General features: G+C 27.8%; 1 protein-coding gene and 1 long non-coding RNA gene across 7 annotated transcripts; both read right to left on the reverse strand.

The window, feature by feature from the left end:
* Window positions 1-4549: 4549 nt before the first annotated feature.
* Window positions 4550-6467, reverse strand: LOC135931606 (uncharacterized). 6 transcript variants are annotated; one of them, XR_010573098.1, is made up of 7 exons: window positions 6195-6374; window positions 6089-6153; window positions 5354-5428; window positions 5161-5300; window positions 5086-5118; window positions 4725-5011; window positions 4558-4682 (listed from the first exon to the last, which is right to left on the reverse strand). It is a non-coding gene; the product is annotated as an uncharacterized LOC135931606 (long non-coding RNA). The 6 variants fall into 6 exon arrangements; XR_010573101.1 differs by having other exon boundaries at window positions 4550-5011; window positions 5161-5270; window positions 6195-6467; XR_010573097.1 differs by having other exon boundaries at window positions 4551-5011; window positions 6195-6460.
* Window positions 6468-8404: 1937 nt separating this feature from the next.
* On the reverse strand, window positions 8405-21677 carry LOC135927817 (uncharacterized). The gene is made up of 3 exons (XM_065464018.1): window positions 21555-21677; window positions 9020-9654; window positions 8405-8939 (listed from the first exon to the last, which is right to left on the reverse strand). The coding sequence occupies exons 1-3, from the start codon at window positions 21675-21677 to the stop codon at window positions 8405-8407; spliced, it is 1293 nt and encodes a 430-aa protein (XP_065320090.1).
* Between the last annotated feature and the right edge of the window lie 1733 nt (window positions 21678-23410).

A 23410-nucleotide genomic window follows, 5' to 3' on the forward strand; every position in this document is an offset into this window, starting at 1 on the left:
CTTTGCAATAAATACAATAATCTAACCAACTATATATTTTAATTTGAATAAGTTATGTAACGAATAAAAAAACTAAATTTTAAAAATTTATCTTATTTGTTGAAACATATGATCATAGCTTTTTTTTCTTCCCACCAATAATCCTATATTTTTATCGTCAATTCATCAAGTTATTATTTTATAAAAAGTATTCAATTAATTTAGATCAATCAAATAATATTAAAATATCTGAAGCACTTGAAAGTAATGTGTTATATTTTGATATATATATTTATATTTTCTTTAGATCTAGACATGATTATAGACAGAAAGGAACAAAGAAAACAACACTTTTAATTATAAAATGATTGTAATTATTTATGTATTAGCATTATAGTTGTTAATAAATTATTTTTTATTGAATAAAATTATTTCAATTAAATTTGTTTACTTGATTTTATCTCATTTTTTATTTAAGATATGTAAGAATTAAAGCAAAAAAAAGCTTTTGTGAAAGATAATAACATTTTTTCCTTTACAATACCCTTATATTTATTTCCATTAATTTTAACTACTTTTGTCATTTTACCTTCATTAAATTTACTGAAATATAGTTTTACACAAATATATTATCACTTTTTAAATTCTAATTTATTATTAAAGCCAAATTTTAAAATATTTTGCCTAAAAAACTGGAAACAATTAGATTAATATAAAAGAATTTAAGTTTATTAAGTGTTTTGTTTTCATTCACATGATATTTGATTTAAAATCCTGTGCCTATTCAAATCTTATGAATTCTAATATTATAAATGTAAATGTATTAACAGACCATGCTGGAATGAAAGTTTATTAATGCTTTGTTAACATAAGATTTTATTTGAACTAATTTTATTATACATGCATCACAATTATTATAAAGTAATGTAAGATTTAATAAAAATATTTTGTGATAAGAGTTTGGCTAGACTCTGGAGTAAATAATTCTTTTTCCATTATATTCTCTAGCTTTCTTAGTGAATCTTGATCCCTTAGATGTTCATGACCATATTCAAGAAAAGTATAATAACCATTAAGAGCCTGATTTTTTGTAATTAAATGATCAGATATCTTTAGGTTCCCTTCGTCATTCTCGGAGCTTTCATAACCTTCTATAAAAAATAAGATTAATTAAATTTTAAGTAATTAAACCTTCCAACTCTAATCTTATCTGATTACAAATATCCTGATCATCTAAAATTCCATGGCAGCTAGCATCATCATCGTGTAACACATATTCTTCAAATATGGGATCAAATTCATCTTCTTTGTTGTCAGTTAATGCTATATCATCCTCCGATTTCCAATCAAATGCCATAGACTTATCAAAAAATTTAGCTTCAATAAAACACTTTATGATTGTGGTACTTGTCACCTCACCCCATGCAAATTTTATAAGATAGAGGCTAACATAAAGTGTAAATCTTTTATAAAAAAAGGTGGTGTCATTTCCTTCCATCAATGTTATCATTTTTCTCATGATACCCTTTCTATAATGACATTTAAAGGATCTAATTGCACCCATGTCCAAAGGTTGAATTAATGATGTTGTATTTGCTGTTAAAAAATGTTAATTTTGTTTTGTGACAATGCATCTTGTCACAAAACAATAAAATTTTCTTCTTTAATGAGGAATCCCATTCTTTAAGAATATCTTCAAAAGTTGAAGTTGTCATCCAGCTGCTTTTATTGGAGTAGTATTTTACTGGTAATTTTTTATTTTTAAAGCACCTAGGGTTTTTAAATTTCCCTACAACATATAACTTTTTATCAGATCCATCCCCATTTATGATAAATAGAACTGTGGCCTTTTCCTTGTCTGGTTTGAAGCCCAGTGGTTGAGTTCCAAATTCCATTGTGCCCTTTGGTAATGCTCGGTAGTATAGTCCTGTCTCATCACAATTGTAAATATTACTCCTTTGATAATCTTTAATCATAGATGGGAGTGTATTTCTGCTCCATTCATTTGCATTAATAATATCTGCACTCCCCTTTTCATTGCAAACATTATGAAAATTTATATTCTGTCTTTTCCTAAATCTCTGCAACCAGCTGCTAGTAGGAATGCCTATAATTTATATATATATATTATAAAAACTTTCATTGAATGTTTGGCTAAAAACATAGCTTTTTCTAACATCACAAGCCCATTTAGACTGCAATTTTTACTTCGCATTTGGGTAAACCAAACCAATAAAGCTGCTTCTGTCTTTGGGTAACAACTCATTCTAACTCTTTTAGTTGTAGGAGGTTATTCCTTAGAAATTTGGAGCATATATTTTCTTTATTCGCTATTAAACGGTAGATTGTCGAGACGTGGCAATTGTAATTTGATGCTAATTGTGTTTTTGATGTAGTGTTTAATTTATCAATTATATTTCTTTTTTATGCTTCAGGGTTAATGTTTGGAATAATTTTTTGACCATTTTTATATTAATTTCTGGCGTGGTAATGAATGAATGGAAAAAGGTTAAATAAAAAAAATGATAAATAATTTTTTTCGATAAATTTTTTTTATTTTTTCACTTATCCGATTAAATTAACGTTATTGTTATATAAATGGGACCTGAAAAATTTTGCAGTTATCCGATATTTCGCAATTAACCGATTCGCAATTATAAATGTAATTTAACATTATACCATAGTAATTATTATCAAAATCGCGGGATTTTTTCGCATTTAAAAGTCTTTGCACTTAGCGATAAGCAATGGTTTTGACTGTATTACATAATGAGAAAAGGGAGAGAAAAACAATTTTATTTCTTTATTTTTCTTTTCTTAAAATATGAAATCGTACATAAAAAAAAATAATTCTCTTTTTTTTTCGCGCTTATATATTTATTTTTTTACAAAATCATCGCCGTTTATTTATTATTTTATTTATCAAAAGTCAATCAACTTTTTTTAATATTTATTTATTTAACTCCTTATTATTCGTATACTTTGCCATTATATTCCTATAGTGCTAGGCATAATAGCTTGCTCCCTTAACAAACCATATTCAATACTTTTTTTATTCAGTTAGTAATCCCCTGTAATTTAACTAACTTAATTACAAGTTGTAATTAAGTTAAAATTTTTTTTTAAATTACAAGTGTTTTATTTTAATTATTTTTGCAAAGAAAATAATTTTATATGGATAAGATAACATGTTTCATTAAATCATCACAACTAAGGGAATGCCAGCGTTGCCTGTTTGTATATAGAAAAAAAAAATGTTTTTTTTATTCTTTAACTTTAAAAAAAAATTATTCTGTAAAAATACTCTTCACCCTACCCATAGTGGTGCCGCTATTTTATTATGAATAAAAATAATCGTAAGAGGAAAATAATTTCCAGGAAAAGAAAGAAAACATGATAAATTTTCCACAAAAAGCCTAAGATATGGGAACTAATTGAAAAGTTGATGATGGAAATAGCCGTCGACGGACAAATCGGCCAATAGAGGAATCAGGCATACACTCCCAAAAAAAATCGTAGATACCATACAAAATATTTTGAAAAGATGATGATGGAAATAACCGTCGACCTGGACAAATCGGCCAATGGAGGAATCAGACATACGCTCTCAAAAAAAATCGTAGATACCATACAAAAACAAAATATTTTGAAAAATTTAAGTATTGATATTTTTTAAAAGAGAGATGAGACTTGCCTAATTTTCTCTTGGAGAACATATTGTTTCATTTGAATAATATAACTTATTTTTCTATATATCATTTATTAAAATTATAATTATTTCTTACCTGTAAATTTAAAAAAAAATTCATAAACAAAATAATAATTGTAAGATTTGAAATATATAATATTCACTGCTTATAATCACCTCTGAAATAGATATTTTTATGAATAAAGTTCAAGGTAACAACGTTACTTTTTTTTACATTACTTTACAGCACAAATTAATATATAAATATTTATATTTTAGAAGGCAGATTTTATAATTTTTATTCTGATCATACTTAGGGTTGAACATCTGTTGGTTACCGGATTAATTTATTAATCTATTTAAATAAAACCTATGATTGACCAAGACATATAAAAGTCTAATAATAAATTAATCAATTGTTTTAGTTATAAAAATCAGCAATATATAATCAAAAATGATTATTTGAATAAAATAAGGATTCAAAATTTAAATTTTGTATTTCTTTTATCAATTATCTCCTTCTTTATACTTGTTTAGATGGACTAATCAATTGTTTTAGTTATAAAAATCAGCAATATATAATCAAAAATGATTATTTGAATAAAATAAGGATTCAAAATTTAAATTTTGTATTTCTTTTATCAATTATCTCCTTCCTTATACTTGTTTAGATGGACATGATACAAAAAAATTTGAATAATAAAATTTTATGTTACAAATTTTATAAATTATGGATTTTCTCAAATGACAATAAAATTTAAAATATCCTTTATTAAAATATAATAAATAATAAATAGTAATATGACATTAAAAAAAACTACAACTTAATTAATATGCAGAAAAAAATTTCATAGATGGAAAAGATGTAATCCATTTCACCAATCTTTTCCTCACAAATATAACACCATTCATTCTCAATATAAATATAGAACTTCCAATATAATTTTACTTTCCCAAAGAATAATAAATTCAATTTTTATATGTTAGCATTATTTACAATTAATAATAAAAATATCTAAAAAACAATTGAATATATTTGTAATAAAATGAAATTTACATTGAAACATATTCACCACCATCCTGATAAATCTAAAGAAGAGCATTATGCAATTATGAATAAACTTAAAGTACAAATTATCCCCACATCACTGTCTCCAACTTCTTGTGGAGGATTGAACATTTGACTTTCTTCCAACAAGTTCCCAGAAATCCCCATATCACTGTCTCCAACATCTTGTGGAGGATTGAACATTTGACTTTACTCCAACAAGTTCCCAAAATTCCCCACATCACTGTCTCCAACTTCTTGTCGAGGATTTATCAAAGGAGGCACTAATGTCATGACTTAAGGAAAAATATATTATGAAAAATTTGATTAAATATTTATAATAAAATTTAAAAATAATTTTGTAAAATACTTTCTCTTCTTCCACTCAAATATTTGCAAATATCTAGAAAACAATAAATCACATCTTATATATTAAATAATTTACCGTTGCATGCTGCTGTTTCAGTAAATAGGTTATTTACTGTGTAACCTCTCCCGAGACAGGTTGGAGAAATAGAGGTAAAATATATTTTATTTTTATAATAACTTGACTTTCTATATGTAGGTATCATTATTTAAAAAATTCTAAAAGATTGTTATAAATATAAAATATCTATTAGAAAATATAAATAATTTACCATAATTATTGTTCTTCTAATGTTCTATTTCTTAGAAAATATAAATATTCCTAATTTTATCCATGTGTTCAAATGCTGTTAAAATTATAAAAGATATATGATAAATTTTAGAAAAAAAAATTTGCCATACATCATTAAAACCAATTACCTTGGCCTTGTTCAGAAAAATATTTTCTAATAATATAGAATCTTGCTAATACTAAGATAGAATCTTGATAATACTAAGATAGATTCTTGCTAATACTAAGATAGAATCTTACTAATACTAAGATAGAATCTTACTAATACTAATAAATAGTAATTAAAACCAATTACCTTTGCCTTGAGGTACTGTATTTATATTTGATATTAGCTTTTAAGGTTTAGTCTTTATTTTATAATTTTCTACAAAATGGTATATAAATAGCTTTTGAGGTTTAGTCTTTATTTTATAATTTTCTACAAAAATGGTATGTAAATTTTTGAAGTTTAGTCTTTATTTTATAATTTTCTACAAAAATGGTATGTAAATAGCTTTTGAGGTTTAGTCTTTATTTTATAATTTTCAAAAATGCTATATAAATAGCTTTTGAGGTTTAGTCTTTATTTTATAATTTTCTACAAAAATAGTATGTAAATAGCTATTGAGGTTTAGTCTTTATTTTATAATTTTCTACAAAAATGGTATGTAAATAGCTTTTGAGGTTTTAATTTTCTACAAAAATGTTTATGTAAATATTAATTAAAACCAATTACCTTTGCCTTGAGGTACTGTATTTATATTTAATATTAGCTTGGTTTCGTCTTAATTTTAGAATTTTCTACAAAAATGTGTATGTAAATATTAATTAAAACCAATTACCATTGCCTTGAGGTACTGTATTTATAATTTTAGAATTTTCTTGGCTTTATTTATGTCTACCCTATAAATATAAGGATGCGAGAAGGATTCCGATTCCAAGCGCCGATATTCATTCATTCATTCATTACCATGCCAGAAATAGGAGTTGTAGCGTGCACCATGTATATTCACTAGTATATACATCCTAAACATGATGTATACCCGTTTTATTATAGTGGACGGTACCACTATGTAGTCAGCTAGCATAGTAAAGAAGAGAGGAGTAAGAAAGAGGGGATCTATTAGTTCCGTTACCGGCAAGATAGTGTTAAGAATTGTAGCTAATATCAATAATAATGTACCTGACGCCTGGTTAGATTTAAGAGATGGGAAAAAAATTCTTAATGTTTGGTAAGTATATCCTTGGAAGCTAACGCAATGTCTATATAACATGTCCTATTCCTGAGGTATTCAACTTCTCTGTAATTGTAATCTCACTTCCTGAAGTCCCTTGTCCTAAAGAGCTTATTGTCTTCGTCTGATTTATTCCTTCTTTTATCCTCAATCATTTGTCATTCTAAGTCAAAAAGTATCCCCATAGATCCTTGTCTGTATTAAGCAAGCGATGCTCGGAATCCATGTTATTCACTATTATCATTATTATATTGAGCCTGGAGATCGTTATCATTATTAATATTCATGGTTTTAGATTATCATTGACTTCGTCAAAAATCGTTTATCCAGTAGGGAAAGGAAAAAGGGTGTTATAAAGGGGAGGGGGAAATTTAGAAAAAAAAATAAAATAATAATTATACTTATCTCATCTCTTTTTATTTAAACCATAATTCCAATTGCGCCAAAACATAAGTTGTCATTAGACTAGGGATAAGAGATTGGAAATAAGGCAGCGAGAAATAGTCTGATACTTCCACGATTCCTGCTCTAGTTTAAACCATATTTAAGCATGTATTGTAGATGTTCCTTTAAATGTTTCTTGTTTTTGCTGAGTGCAAGAAAATCTATAAACGTAAGATTGATCAAGTCTATGTCCTTCAGACATTTTGCCAGCCAATAGTATTTGGGGGTTCTTTGCCTATCATAATCCGGGGTCCACTTCAAGGCGAAAATATCATATTCTCTCGTGAATGTCTTAAGCAGTGGCCGAGTAATTCTAATCTCCTCAGAGGAATGAGTCGTTTGATAGGTAGGATGTCACACCTGTTCCAGAGAGTTGTGTTTGGGGTGTTGTATGGATAGTAAGTTTTAGTGATTCTTCTTAAGCACTTGTTTATGAAGGTCTGGGATGTGTTGATGTTGCTTTTAGTGTCCTGCCATGTTTCCAAACCGTATGTTAAGATGGGTAGAATTAGGGATTTAAAGAGTCTTATTTTTAGGTTCGTAGATAACTGGTTGGACGACCATAATTTAGTTAGCTGATGATATCGGGATCGGGCCTTGTTGGTCCACGACTTAGTTTCCAAAATGGTGGTGCCTAATGGCATTATTCTGGTTCCTAGGTACTTAAAATCCGAGACCGTTTCTATCACATTATCCTCAAAGTTAAAGGGGTCGCTGTTATATAGAAGGATATTGGATGCAATTAACTTTGTCTTTGAGTAGTTGACTTTCAGTCCGTATCCAAAGCAATTTTTGACAAACAATGACAGCAAGTTTCTTAATTTGTACTCAGAGTTAGCTAATATGCATACATCATCGGCATAGCATAGAAAATTTAGAGAGTTGTGTATGTTATTATCATATTGTTGATTCAGATATCGAGGGTTAAGAGCATGTTCTTGTTTGAAGGATTTATTCAGAATATCGTTCATTATTACATTAAATAGCATAGGTGATAAAATGAATCCTTGTTTCAGTCCTCTGTTGGCCCTAAATGGTTGTGATTTTAAGTTCAGATGTTGTGGTATCACGTTATGATTATCGTATATTATTTTTATAGGCGAAATCAGATGTTTATCTATTCCTATCTCCTCAGTAAGGGCCAGATCTTATGCTGTATGATGGAGTCAAAGGCTTGACTTAGATCAATATTAGGGCAAATATTGGGGACTTATGCATTTTAGCTTTCTCCAGAATAACCTTAAGCGCCATGGTTAGTTCCGTCGTGTTCCTGCCCTTCCTATATGATGTGATGGCGTTTGAGAGGTTTCTATCCATGATTGGTTTAATCCTGACGGCTATAATATACGTGAACATTTTTAGGGTAACTGGGATCAGTGCAATTCCTCTGTAATCCCAAGGCTGGTCGGGTTCTTATTTTTAGGGAAATTAAGTATTATCGAGGTCATCCATTCCTCTGGGAAATTGCCAGTATTCCATATCTCATTAAAGAGGGGAAGCAGTAGACTAGCACTTAAATCAGCATCTATCTTCCAAAGTTCCGCAAAAATCCCATCGATTCCGGCTGCTTTATGGGTTTTTAGTCTTTTAATGGCATTGATTATATCTATTCTGTTCAGGTTCCTATTAGGTGGTTGGAAAGGATAGTAACATAATGGTTTAGGCCACCTTGTTCTGTAAAGGTTCATGTAATGGTCTGTCCATATCGCTAATTGTTCCCTGGGGTCCGTTATAATTTTATTATTTTCAATGTGTAATCTTGGTAGAGGATTGGATTTAAAGGTAGTGAGTAACTTAAGAGATTGGAAAGCCTTGTAAATATTATTGTTGTCAAAGCTATATTGAATGGATCTAGATAAGTTGGCAATAAAATATCTTTTATCTGTTCTTATGCAGTGAGTTATGTACCTTCTGTGGTGTTTAGTATATGGTTATAGGAGATATTTGTTGTTAAGTTTTTAATTATCTGTATTGTTGAAGGGGATAGCCATTCTTTACGTTTAATTCGTGGTCTTAAGCATGAATTCATACAGCTTGATAAACTTAGTTTCATATCCTTCCAAGTTATATTTTTATTGATCATGCCATTTTGGGTGTTTCTCCAAGTTGTTAGATTGGTGATGAACTCTTCCTTTATAACCGGATCATTCAGCTGTGCCAAGTTTTTCCTCATTATGAAATGTGTAGAGTTAAGGTGGCTATGTTGATTTCGGTTTGGAAAAATGCTATTTTTTATCCTTAGCTCGCATCCTAGTGGGTAATGGTCCGTAAATAAGGTGAAGTTCAGTTTGCTTACGACTTTGATGTCCTTCACCCACTTAAATATATTGTTGGAAATTACAAAGAAATCAATTTGTGAGGTAGTGCCAAAAGATGGGCTTTTGTAGGTCATGGTGTGATGGTTAGGATGATTGAAGAAGGTATTTTCTATTTTCAAATTGAAGTGTTCACAGATTTCTATTAGTTTTTTGCCATTAGTGTTATTACTTTGTATTAGAGTGGCGTTCCCGAGGCAGGTAGAATTGTTAGGCTTCCCGACCGAGGCATTGAAATCGCCAGCTAATATGATACTATCTCGATGAGGTAGTTCTTTTAAGAAATTTTCCAGCTCTTTGTAAAAAAACTTTATTATTATGTGGGGAAAAATATTGAACAGGTGAATTTTCTTGTAACCAATATTTAAGGTAAGGCAGCAAATGCGACTGGAAATTGGATTAAAGCTTACATATTTAATTAGTTTGTTATGGATTAAGATTGCTACACCTGCCCAAACATGTTTAGCATTCGAGCTGCAGTATAAGGTGTATTCTAAGAGATTTCTTACTTCCGTTTCTTTCAAATGAGTTTCTTGTAGAAGGAGACAAAAGAAAGAAAAATGAATCGGACCGATACCGAGAATGCCGTTTATAGAGAATGGTTTTATAGAGAATGTAATTTATAGAGAATGATTTTAAAGAGAATTATTTTATAGAGAATGTCCTTTATAGAGAATGACTTCAAAGAGAATAATTTTATAGAGAATGTTGTTTATAGAGAATGATTTTAAAGAGAATTACTTTTATAGAGAATTATTTTGTGGAGAATTATATTGTAGTACAAATTATTTTGTAGAGAATTATTTGTAGATCATGATTTTATAGAGAAATATTATATATGGGACAATTATAGAGTTCAAAAATTTTATGCGGGATTTGAAAAAACACCCCCCCCCCCCCTTTCAACAGATAAGTTTGAATAAATAATTAGTCCTAATGATACGAAGAAATTTAAATATTAATGATAATTATACTTGCTTATAACCAGATCTATCTACCAATAATAAAAGGACACTTAACCATTCAAACAATGTTAAACAGAACCTTTTACCACAGGGTAAGGGGTTATAATTCAAGTTAGACATTGAAATTAAAAGAAGTAGTTTGATTTGGAATTCCGTTATGTTAAACAAGTGAAAAAAACCTATAAAAAACATTCTAAACTTTTTGATTCATCTTTCTCTAAACTGATAAGGAGTTTACGGCTTGTAATAAGAAATTTTCATTTTACTAAAATCAATTTAGAGAAAAAGGTGTATTATTTTTGTCGATATATAATTTTTAGGTAAGAGTTTATCATTTTGTATTTTGTAAATTCAGATACAATTATTTTCGGACCTATGATGATTTCGACAGAAATTGATCCAACCACCCCCTAGTGTTCCCTCCTACCATGTGAATATTAGACAGTACTCTAGTGATCTTAACTTAATTTTGGTAAGGCGATAGGTTGATGGGTATTGTTTTATTTTTTGTTGTTATTTGCATTTAAAATCATTAATTGAGTGCGTTTTTTAAATTTAAAAATCTGATTTTGCAAGAAATGCACCTGAATAAGTGTAACATACCCACCCTTAATGTTGCGCAATCGGTTAATTTTAGGCAATTCCAAAACGGTTAGCCAAGTTTTTAGGCCAAAAAATCGGCTAAGCATAATTAGGCTTAGCATAAAAATAGGCGAAAACGAATAGTCAAAAATTAGGCATCCGCTAAGGAGCTCGGTTAATCACTCGTCATATATCGTTACATAATAAATTTATAAAATAATTTTAATAAAGGCTAGGCTTAGTGTTGCATAACGCAGACGGGCGATTAGCCTAGCTCCCAGTCCCTACATTTTGTCTAATTAATTTTAGGCGATTTTTCTGTTAAGCCAAATTAGGTTTAGCTGATTTTTAGGCTACTAACATTACTTATAAATTTCAGATTAATATAAATTAAAGTTTCTTCAGAAGTTCAATATAAAATCTTCTGAAATTTATAGGGTGGGTATTCTACACATATTGGAATGCATTTTCGGCAAAATCAGATTTAAAATTTAATAAAACGCGCTCAATTTATGATTTAAAATGCAAAAAATAGAACAAAATACCCATCAAACTATCGCCCTTACCTTAATTTTTACTAAATTATATAGATTTTTATTATAAATTATTAAATACAAAAAATTTTGGCGAAATCGTATGAAATTCCCAGGGTAGATTCACTTCGGAATAGATTTGGTAAAATCAGATTTATCAGGGAAATTAGAAACGCGCACTATAAATCAGAGACCTACAGGCCTTTTAAATCCGGCCCGGATACACGGACTGGGCTGTATTTTAATTTTTTAAATATACCCGGGCCGAGCCTAAAATTTTATTTTTTTAAATACACGGGCCGGGTCAAAAAAGCTTTTTTTTTAAAAACCCGGGCCAGGCCATATATTTTAAAACCAAATATTTTAAATCACCATTATTATCTAGGCAAAAATATATAATATATTTTTAAAAAATCGGGGCCGGGCCATGCAGATTAAAATAATGCACAAAGCAACTAAATATTGACAAAATTTTCTAAAATAATTGGCGTAAGGCTGGCTTTGTTGCTAATAGTTTTTTTAAAAAATTGCTACTCTACTAGTTAAAGCAAAGCACTAATAGAAAAATGCATATAAAAATGTTAAGTTATTAAGATTGTTACTAATTTAGTAATTCTTTATTTTTGTGAAAACTTAATTTTCCAACTTATCTTATTGCTTTCCAAGTGATGGTGTAGGACATTGCTTTTTTGGAAATTTTTCTTAAGCCTACTTTGATGTTTTCCTTTTCTAAATATATTTAATATTTCGCATCAAATATATATAATAATAAAATATTCTACATTGTAATTAAAAAAAATCTCAAAGCCTCTTATTGAGTAGATTTTCCAGATTAAATATCCTTAGCCTCTTATTGAGTAGATTTTCCAGATTAAATATCCTTAGCCTCTTATTGAGTAGATTTTCCAAATAAATATCCTTAAATATATTTTAAAAAATTATATCAGATTAAATCTGGTTTAATAAGTGCCAAAAAAAAAGAATTAGATGGTGAATGGTCATATTTGAGAAAATTTATTTCTAAAATTATTCATTTTCTATAAAATCATTCTCTGTAAAATTCTTCAATATAAAATTATTAATCCTTCCCTATAAAATAATTCGCACTAAAACAATTATCTGTAAAACAATTCTCTGTAAAACAATTCTCTGCAAAAATATTCTCTATAAAATCATTCTCTATAAACGAGATTCTCTACAAAATCATTCTCTATAAACGAGATTCTCTACAAAATCATTCTCTGTAAATGAAATTCTCTATAAACGATATTCTTTATAAAAGACATTCTCTACAATTGTTTTCTCTATAAAGGTCTCTATATTTGCTTCTCTATAAAAGATTCTCTGTAAAGACGGGATACCCAATATTAGCATATCATTTTTTTTATTAAAAAAATATCAAATAAAAGAAATCCATTTACATTTCATAATATAATAATATAAATGAAAAATATATATCATATAATATGTTTATTTGTTGATAAATAAAATATTAACATTATATATAAATAAAATAAATTATTTTAATAAAAATAAATATAAAATAATACTCCGCGTTATATTTCGCGAAATAGTTTTCGCTATATTGTCTTTGAGATTTATATTTCGCGATATTGACTTCGCTATAAAATTTTTGCGATTATTGATTCGCGATAAAAATTTCGCGCTAATGTATTCGCTTTAAAGGTTTCGCTGTAAAAAATTCACGATATTTGTTTCGCTATATTGTTTTTGCGGAAAAGTATTCGCTAATGTTGATTCGCGATAAAAGTTTCGCTATAATATTCATTCGCGATAAAGGACATTCGCGATAAACGACATTCGCGATAAAAGTTTTGCTATAAATGTTTCGCTGAATTGACATGGAACCAATTTAAATGACTTCAAAATAATTGCTGATCAATTTGAGAAGTCACTTTGGCAAGCACATTGAGATTAAAAATCCTCCTAAATCTGGGAGAATATATTACAATTATAAACACTATTTCTCCATGATATTACAAGCATTATTGGATGGTAAAGGTAGATATATAGTAATTGCTGGGACATTATGACAGTGAATCAGATGGAGGTATATACTCAAATATTATATTATGAAACCTTATAAAAGTAAGTTAATGTTACCAATAGTGAATGAATTATAAAAACTTGTGCACTGTTACACAACTTAGTGATTGATAAAGAAAACATAAATCTCCACCCTAAGGATACTCAAGATCCTGAACAATGACTATTCATAGTGAGCTGACGCGACACGACATTCCCGCTACAATTGTCGCATTAAACTTAGAAATCAAATTACAAAACATTTTGTTATTTTCAAAGCGACATAATTATGATATGGCCGAAATAGAAAATTTGCAAGTGAATTTTTGAAATGCTATTAAAATAATAATGTTATATATATATATTTTACAATATAAATAAATATGTTATATATGGAGTAATATCAGATGAAAACAATATTTAAACAGGTAATTAAAGAGTATATTAATTTGAAATATTTTTCATTTGCAGTTGAGATGGCCAAATCGTCATGGAAAAATTTAAGAGATTGCTTTATGAGGGAGCATAAAAAAATAAGTCTTTATAGAGTGGGTCACTCAAATAATTGATCATGAAAGACCTTCCTTTAATTATAATATTATCACCAAAAAAAATTTAAAATGCAAATTTTATTATATATTTTATTAATTCAATGTTGAATGATTATAATTACATAAGTTAAAAAAAATATATATATCATTAAAAAAGTAAACTACCCCAAGCTCCAAATTGGAAATATTTAATGAATCTTGAAATTTAGTAGATATAGTCCTTATAGCAAAATATTAAAATACTATAAAAATCAGGCCAAAATATCTTCAAGTTTTTTTATTACCAAGATTATAAATGTCATGGTGTATTAATTACCCCATCTTTGTATACATTAAAAATAATGCAGAAAAATAAGGGATTGGTTTTGTTTTTATTTTTTTTATAAATTGGGTAAGTTACTAAAACTAGAGGAAATTTTTAATATTTTTTTTAAATTTCTTTTTTATTAAAAAAAAATAAAAATATGCGATCATGAGGATAATGATGGGAATTTTTTGATGTAATAATTCCAGAGTTGTTAAAAGATACTTTTTAAATGGATCTAGATACAGATACATAGTCTAAAATTTATCTAGATACAGCTTCTAAAAAGTTATCTAGATACAGATACATTTTTTATTATACTCTTAGATGAATAAACCTAAATTAGGATTCTATTGTGAAAATTCATGAAATGATCTAAAAAATTTATTAACTCGATATCACATTTATCAAAATATAACTAAAATAATGATTTTTAGATATTAATATAATATATGATTAATATAAATAATTATTATATATCATTAATAAAATAATATAATATATGATTAAATGATTATAAATAATTATTAGATTTCAGTAATAAAATATTTTCAAAATTTTGGTCATTAAGACATTTTCGTTTATCTGTAAAGACATTTTTAGCTATACTAAAAAGTCAACAGGGGCCCTGGAAGGCATTTTTATATCAGGATATTGTTTAAAAATACTAACGGCTTTCATTTTTGTAAAAACTATTTAAAATTTGTTGATTATCAGAATTTAAATCATTAACAAACATATCTCCTGCTGTGGGATACTGAAAAAAATCGCATATTAAATTATTGATTTTTTTTCACAGGTTAATTTGCACTCATTTGAAGACTTTGATAATTCCTCAACTAATCTTTGTATTAATTATTTTTTTTTATTAAAATTTTCATTGCAACCATGTCCAATCTAGTTTAAAAAAAGGATGAAGCATAGTTGCCAAAATATTTTCATCTTCAAAAATTGTCCCAATAAACCTAGAATTATTAAATGATTAATTTATTACTAATTTACCTAACTTCAACCCCTTTAAGTAAGGCATTTAAGAGTAGTAAACAAAATTTTAGGTTCATTTGTTTAAAATTTTTCAATTTAATAATGAGCTGGGAAATAGTAGCACATTAATAAGCTCAGAACATATATTTATCTCCCTGCAGGATATCAAGTGAGCTTGCTACCGGCTCATTAGCTAATTTAAAATAATGCTGTATATACAAATTTTATTTATAACTTACTAAACAATATTCATGAATAAAATCACATTCATTAGATAAAAATCTAAGTAATTTTATTCCATCGCAAATCTTGTCCAATTTTTCAAATTTAGTCTTAATAACTTCTGACATTAATTGTAAAGCATTATAAGTGGAGTTCCATCTAGTTATATTGGGACATATAAAATATCGCCAATATTGTTTTTTATAATCTCAGCTGAATTTTGTGATTTATTTTGTCTATTCCATATATTTTGGCATTTAGACAATGTTGTGCTATATATCTAAGGAATAAAATATTAAATATTATAATTAAAATTATAGTTTAACCCTCTGATATTGTTTACACTGCAAGGCTCTATTTGCATCTACAGTTGCAACAAGATTAAATGTGTGACTGACACAAGATTGATGATTAGGTAAAATATATGATTCTGATATTTCAAAATCCTGAGCAGTAGTATAAAGACCTGATATTTATATTGGTGCAACTGTTTCTTCATCTTCCAGATCATTCATGGATTCACTAATATTTTCAATTGGCTTGAAAACTCTATCATAAATAAGTAATATTATGTTTATATTTATAATAAAAATAAACCTAAAAGACTTAATAAAGTTTTTGGCATTATCAGTAATGGTCTTTGAGATTTTATTTTGTATGCAATAATCCTTTGCTATATCTTGTAAATATTTTGCTATTTTAACCAGTCATTCTTTTACAAGCCAACGCTACATTTTTTCTTTCCAAACTTGTTGGATCCATATAGTGTGCAGTGACTCCTATGTATGAACTAAAAATTAACATTTCTTAAAGCTGCTCAAATAATTTTTTTGTAATTATATTATTATACAAATTTAAATGTTAGCTATACCGGCGATAGGCACTCCAACAATCTGCTGTTGTGCATATTAACGATGGTTCTATTAGACTTTTAATGATTTCTTTCTTTTCATTCTCCCATCTTCGGGAAATTTTAGCAACCACTGTCTGTCTGCAAATTATATTTTTTTGTGGAGCATGTTTTGATCATTTTTATAAATGATTTTTCAACAACTGAAAATGGCTGAATGCTATCTATAACAAAATCAGGTATTAAATCATCTAAAGTGGTTTGGGTTAAAGTCTGAGATCTCTTGGAAAAAAAATCAATGGACGATGAGCCTAGTCCAATATTTTCTTTAATAGATTTTTTCTCCTTCCCCTTATTTATTTGGATTAGGAGTGTTTGATGTTTTCTCTTGAAATTTAAAATTAAAATTGTAAACATTTATTTAGTATCTTTACCCTTATATGCTACAATGTTGCAAGTTGTGGTAATGCTAACTGAAATTTGTATATTTTTTGGTAGACATGGCAAACATTTTACTAACAGAGATTTGTTATTTTTAGATATTATTTTAAAATATGGTCTATAAATTGGTCACGGAATGTCGTCATTTTCGTCCTCAATGTTAATCTGAAAAATTAATATAATAATTAATATTAAAATAAAATACCAATTCCATTGCAATTAAAAATGGCAAATTCCTTGAGATGGATTGTAATATCAGAATTTGCTTGTTATTGATAACTCGGACATAATAATTAATATTTATATATTCTTTTTTATATATAAGTTTTAATATTTTACATATATATATAATTTTTTAATATATATTTTAATATTAAGTTATATGCTCATATGAAATAAAATAAATTTTACATTCAATATTTATTTATAATATAAAAGGCTTTAAATAAAAGTATATATCAAAATGTATCTTTAAAAGTATATAAAAACAGATACAGATTCCTCTAAAATAATATCTAGATACAGATATCGATACTTTAATCAAAAATCTACCTAGATACAGATACCATATTTTTATATCTAGATACTTTAACAACTCTGAATAATTCTAAGTTTCATTACTCAAAAGTTTTAAGAATTACATATTTTTTTCATGGAATTCGCGTAATTTTCGTTATTTAAAAATTTTTGTGGCCATTAGTTGAAGATTTTTTAATTAATAAATATTAATTAACGTATAATATTTTTTTTGTTAATAGGGTTGGCACAAATTGGAAAATGGCAATATATATCTATAAAATTTGTCGATAAATTTTTTTAGGTATGCAAAATTTAGAAAATTTGCTGCCATACACAGACCATCTCTTTTGTAAAATATGGGGGGGGGGGGCATTTGCATGTGATGAAATAGATGAATCCCATATTTTTAAAAGGAAAAATACAGGGAAGATTTTAAAATCGAATGCCATTTGGGTTGTAGGTGGGATATCAAGGAATGATGGAAAATTTTTTTTTGCTAAACTGAAAAAAGAGATAAAGAGACCCTTTTGGGTATGATCAGTAAGCAGGCCATACTGATTCAACTATAATGACTGACAAATAGAAGGAGTAAATTAAATATTGATAAATCTTCAAATTTAATACTTTTTCAAATTATAACAATCTTAATGAAAATGGATATGATAATTAAACGGTCAATTACAGCAGAAACTTTATAGATCCAATAATTGAATCTAGGAAAATAAATCCCCGGACAAAAAACTCGCAGGAAGATTAATCTCCGGAAAAAAGGTTGCCACAGAAAATATTTCTCCGGAAAAAATTTTCCCGTTTTTTAGATCCTTTAAAATATTAAATTATTTTTAGAAAATTAACAAAGGAGAAAAAAAAATACCCAAAAAAAATATTTCAAATTTTTGAGAAAATAAAAAAAATTACTGTAAAATTTTTCCAAATAAAAATTTCCCAAATAAAATTGTTAAACAAATTTATGAATAATAACTTGTGATTAATATTAAACCTAACCAAATTTTTAGATTATTATTAATTAACCCCAACTAATATAATGTATAATGTTATGACCTTATCCAGGTTTGGTGAAAATTAAACAAAACAATATTTATAAAATGAACGAATTGGATACCTAGTCTATGTGATATTAAGCAAAATATTATTATAAGCCTAAATAATGATAATGGCCAGCCTATATTTTTTATTTTGGCCCTGATTTATACATTCATACCATTTTTTGACCCAAGCACTACTTTAATTAAATCAAAATTCAAATTCCATCGAAGATTTGAGGTTTTAAATAATAAAAAGAAAGTTTATAATTTCTGTGGCGAAATAGGAAATTTGCAATTCAACCTGGTCCCCTCTATTTGATAAAATTATTTTACTAAAGTATTTAATGCTTACTATAAGAATTCAACTGGCTTATTACAAAATCAATATAAAACTTGCTAAATTATATTTTTTACTGCCCAATTTAAATTAAATACTGCCAATTCAGACTGATATAAACGTATGGAACAGAAGTGTTCTACTATTCATATTTAATGTTATATATCTTTTTAACCATGTGGGTAGGAAATCCCCCCCCCCCCCCATATTTATGGTAAATATAATGTGGTAAAATGATCTGTTTTCATAATATCTATTGATATCTAGATGAAAACTTCCATAATTTTCCTCTTTCTATAAAAATCTTGTTTTCTTTCCAAGATGTCACATATCTATACTTTTTATGCTCTACTAAATTATAAAGTATCAAATTTTCCAATCTATTTATCAATTCTCATATTTTAAGCTTACCCTATTTAATGGGAGATGATAGACTTACGCCAAATGGCTTTTTTCTTATTTATACGCATTTTCCGAGTCGATAAAAAGTTACGAAGATATATTAACGAAATTTAATAATTTCACACTCGATATTTGAACATTTATTTTCCATTATAATTTACGCATAGGATGTATGTAACCTTTTTTTTCCTTCCCGCCAAGAAAAAATGTCCTATTTTTATCAACAGAAATTCATCAAAAAATAGGTAAATATTATTTATTATAATTTATATTTTATAAAAAATAAAAGCACTCTATTATATATGAACTATAAAATTTCAGTTGTCACTTAGTTATATAATTTTTGTTTATCATATTGGGCCATATCTAAAGTTGCAAAGAAATTCATCAAAAAATAGATAATTATTATTTTTAACTTATAATTTATGTTTTATAAAGATAAATAGCATTATATCTACATGCCACATTTAATTCTATGGACGATTTAAAAAAGTCAATAGTTGTATATGAAAATGAAAACTTAAGAAATATATCCATTTATAAATCAGAATTATTGAAACATCCATGTAGTAGTGAATTAATGAAACATAAATATCAAAGAATAATTTATGTTTGCAAATATTCTTTAAAAAAGAGGTCAAGATGATCTGGAGTAAGAAAGACATTCAGTTTTAGAAAAGAATGCACATTTAACTTTACAGTAAGATACAAGCTTGATGCGATCATTGCACCATATTTAGTAATTGTGCAATTTATAAAGGATCATAAACATCATGATCTAGATAGGAAAAATAATTTATTTTAATATTTATATTTTATATTATCTAGATAAAAACACATTTATGCTTTGCCCAGGCAAAGGAAATTGATTTTGATGACATTCATATTATAAAAAATGATATGCAAGAAATAATAAAATCATATTTGACAAATAATGCATGGGTACATGTTCAGAATTTAAAAGACAATATTATGGCGGAGTTCTGGATTTGTCAAAAAAGATACCTTATCTTTAGATGATGATGCTTTTATTATTTATGATATTATTTGTGTTGGTTCCACTTCAAATGCCAAAAAATTTTAATAAAACCATATAAAATTCATTGGTTTTATGATGAAAAAATTTGACCAATATATTTATATTAACAAATCTGGATATGTTAACAACTTTATATTTTTTTACTAAGAGAATTTTAGTTGATTGTATTTGTCTAGTTTTCATGCTTATTTCTTTTTATTCATCCTACTTTGAGGATTATATATTATAAAGCATATTTTAATCAATATATATATAGACTACATATAAAGATATCTTTTTAATCATGCCCATTTATTATAAATATTTCATTACAACAGCATATAATTACAACAATTATTATGTTTATTTTAGGTTAATTTCTATTGCTTTTACAAATTTTCTTAAATTTTAAAAATAAATTTGAAGATTTTTTTAAAATTGAATTAATCTTTTTTAAATCATCAACTCAAAAATGACTATAAATTTAGCATTCAAGATAATATTAGAGTAGAAGAAGCCGTTTATTATTTTTAGACATTTATTTATAAAAGTCAATAACTTTTTGGTCTCAGTCTTTGTAATCTACCATATGTCTTCACCATAGTGGAGAATTAGAATGATGGTTGAATTGAAAATTCGAAATCTAGTAAAAATAGATAGCTCTCTAGCTTTCCACATTTAAAAATCTGTAAAAAGATGCCCTAGCATTTTGTATACGGATTTTTAATGCCTCTATTGTCAGTAGTTACACCAAGATATTTATAGGAATTCACCACCGTGACCATCTTGCCCCATACTACCAAGTTATCCATAGAGGGTGGGAGGGTATTATCACTGTTTTATCAAATTTTATATCCAGACCAACTTTAAGACTGAATAAATTTAGTAAAAATTAAATTTTGGGTTTCTTCCAAATTTTTTGTGATCATATATGTCATCCGCATAACTTAATCACCAGATTCTCCAAGAAACACTACTGATTGGACCTTAGTTCTAAAAGATTCGCAGTTCCCAGCATATCTATTATAATTTTGTTCATGACTATATTAAACATCAACGGAGCACACCCTTGTTTAACCCCCTTTTTAATTCTGAAGGATCCATAAACTTTATTGTAGATTTTGAAAGAGGCAAAAAGACTCCCTTAATGTCCTTATGATACTAATGTCAATGCGCATTATGCTCTGATCTTCCACAGCGAATCATGACTAACATTATCGAAAACGCGTTTAAAAGCAATAAAAATAAAGTAAGAGGGTAATTTATATTTGTCGCATTTCTGCATTATAATCTTCAAAGCTAAAATTGGTTCGTTTATATTTCTTGTTAGACGGTAAGCGCAAATATATTTGGATAAAAGGTTAGGTGTAGAATAGAGAATTCGGTTTTTTAAAAGGTCTATAAAAACCTTTGATGCAATAGAGGTAAGAGCGATGACTCTGTGATCCTTGAATTTGGTTGGATTAGTAACTTTAGGGAAGTTGTAGAAGGTAGTCATATTCCAATCCGCTGGCTCGTCCCATTGAGCCATATTTTATTAAACAATTAAGAGCTGAGAAATCACTTAGGGGGTGGTTTTCATATGTTCCCCAGTAATGTTATCAGTACCAGGAGATTAATTATTCCTAAGTTTATTTATGGCGGCAGCTATTTCGGCCAATGAAAAGTTAGAGGTTGGCCTCCTAGAATTAAGGATACCCATATAATGATCACAACACCATCAGTTCATCTAGGTCAGTAATCAATTTATTGTTTTCTAGCCTTATCTATGGGAGTGTACACTTTAGCTTTTTAGAAGTATTTGAGCTTTTTGTGGGCGTCAAATATTCTATTTTCCCTCATATTACCTATCTCGAAAGCTTTTTTTGGAATATAAATTCTTCTGTCCGTCCTAAGGAGTCTATGGATTGTAGTCCTGACGTTGCCATCGCGTCTTTCGTGTAACTTAAGTTCCGCTATTATGTGAACAGTATTTCGAATAACCACGTGTCACATAGAAGAATTGTCAATATTGGGGAGATCTTGCAGGCTCTAAATAAATTGTTTTTGAAGGACAACCAGCATTCCTCTACAAAACCACTCCGATGTCACTTAAATTTCGATCTAACTAGAGCTTTACTTCCAGTCGTTATAGGTACTTTGCATTTCTTGTCCAGAGAAGGTATCTAGACTGGTTAGGGGTAGAGAGCCGTTGAGAGTTTCTCCATAAATTCCTTATAGTGATGCTTGCTCTGATTAATTTATGATCGGAAAATTTATATTCGTTACTTTCACATCCAAACCAACCATGAATGTTTGAGATAAAGAATTTAATTTGTGATATGATGCTATTCCTTCTATAGGTTTGAGTATTGTTTTCATTGTGAGAGAAGAAGGGGTTCTCAATTTTAATTATACTCCTACACATCTCCAGGATCTTCCTATTATCATCACTGTTAAATTATGAAATAAATGCATTACCAAAAGGAGTCCTCCTTCCCAATCCTAGTATTCAAGTCGCTAAGAATTATCAAATTATGGTTGACGATGTTTTCAAGGTTATCTAAGAAAGGGAGCCTCTTCTGCTAGGCAAGGCATAGACGTTTATTAAAATTGTCCTTTTAAAACTGGTGTTCAGGCATGGCAAACCACATCTTTCAGAAATGGATACAAATTTATTATCTACATATTTACGTATTCTCTTACTTATTAGGAAGGTAACCCCTGACCAATTGTTCGAAGTGGTACTAGAACTATACATTATAAAGTTGTTAAAAGTAGCCATGTTGTTATCCTTGGGGTGAGTTTCTTGTACCGCGAATACAATTATTTTTTCTTCAGCCATAAGTCTAAGTAAAATCATAAACTTTCTCTTTAATTCATTAATGTTAAGCGAGGACAAAGTAAATTTCACTTTAAACCAATTGAACGCTATCGATTTTTCATACAGATAATAGTATGTAATTATTTCTTAATTACAATTACTTGTAATTTTCGTAATTTGTATATATTATGCTTAATTATATGATTTAAATTAAGAAAATAATAGAGAAATATACATAGAACATTATTCGCCTTTAACCACACTGGAAGAGAAAGAGTAAAATAGATTATAACTCCAAAAGATAAAAAATATAAAAATAAAAATGATATAAAAATACATGTTCAGGATGGAGGGGATCTATTACTTTGTATATGATTGTGTGATGAAAAGCGTCACCAGTTTTATCATTATGCAAAGGGGAAAAAAATACCAACTCTACCATACAGGAAGAGGGAAGGGTA

This window comes from Gordionus sp. m RMFG-2023, chromosome 1, assembly GCF_954871325.1.
Source record: "Gordionus sp. m RMFG-2023 chromosome 1, tfGorSpeb1-WG-v2, whole genome shotgun sequence".
Classification (NCBI taxonomy): domain Eukaryota; kingdom Metazoa; phylum Nematomorpha; class Gordioida; order Chordodea; family Parachordodidae; genus Gordionus; species Gordionus sp. m RMFG-2023.

Coding starts and splice junctions, on each gene's coding strand:
- LOC135927817 (XM_065464018.1), bottom strand. CDS start 21,677: ATGGCTCAATGGGACGAGCCAGCGGATTGGAATATGACTACCTTCTAC. Junction 9,655..21,554: donor TTACCTCTATTGCATCAAAG/GTTTTTATAGAC, acceptor ATAATAATAAAG/TTTTTTTACAAAGAGCTGGA. Junction 8,940..9,019: donor CGAATTAAACGTAAAGAATG/GCTATCCCCTTC, acceptor ACACCACAGAAG/GTACATAACTCACTGCATAA.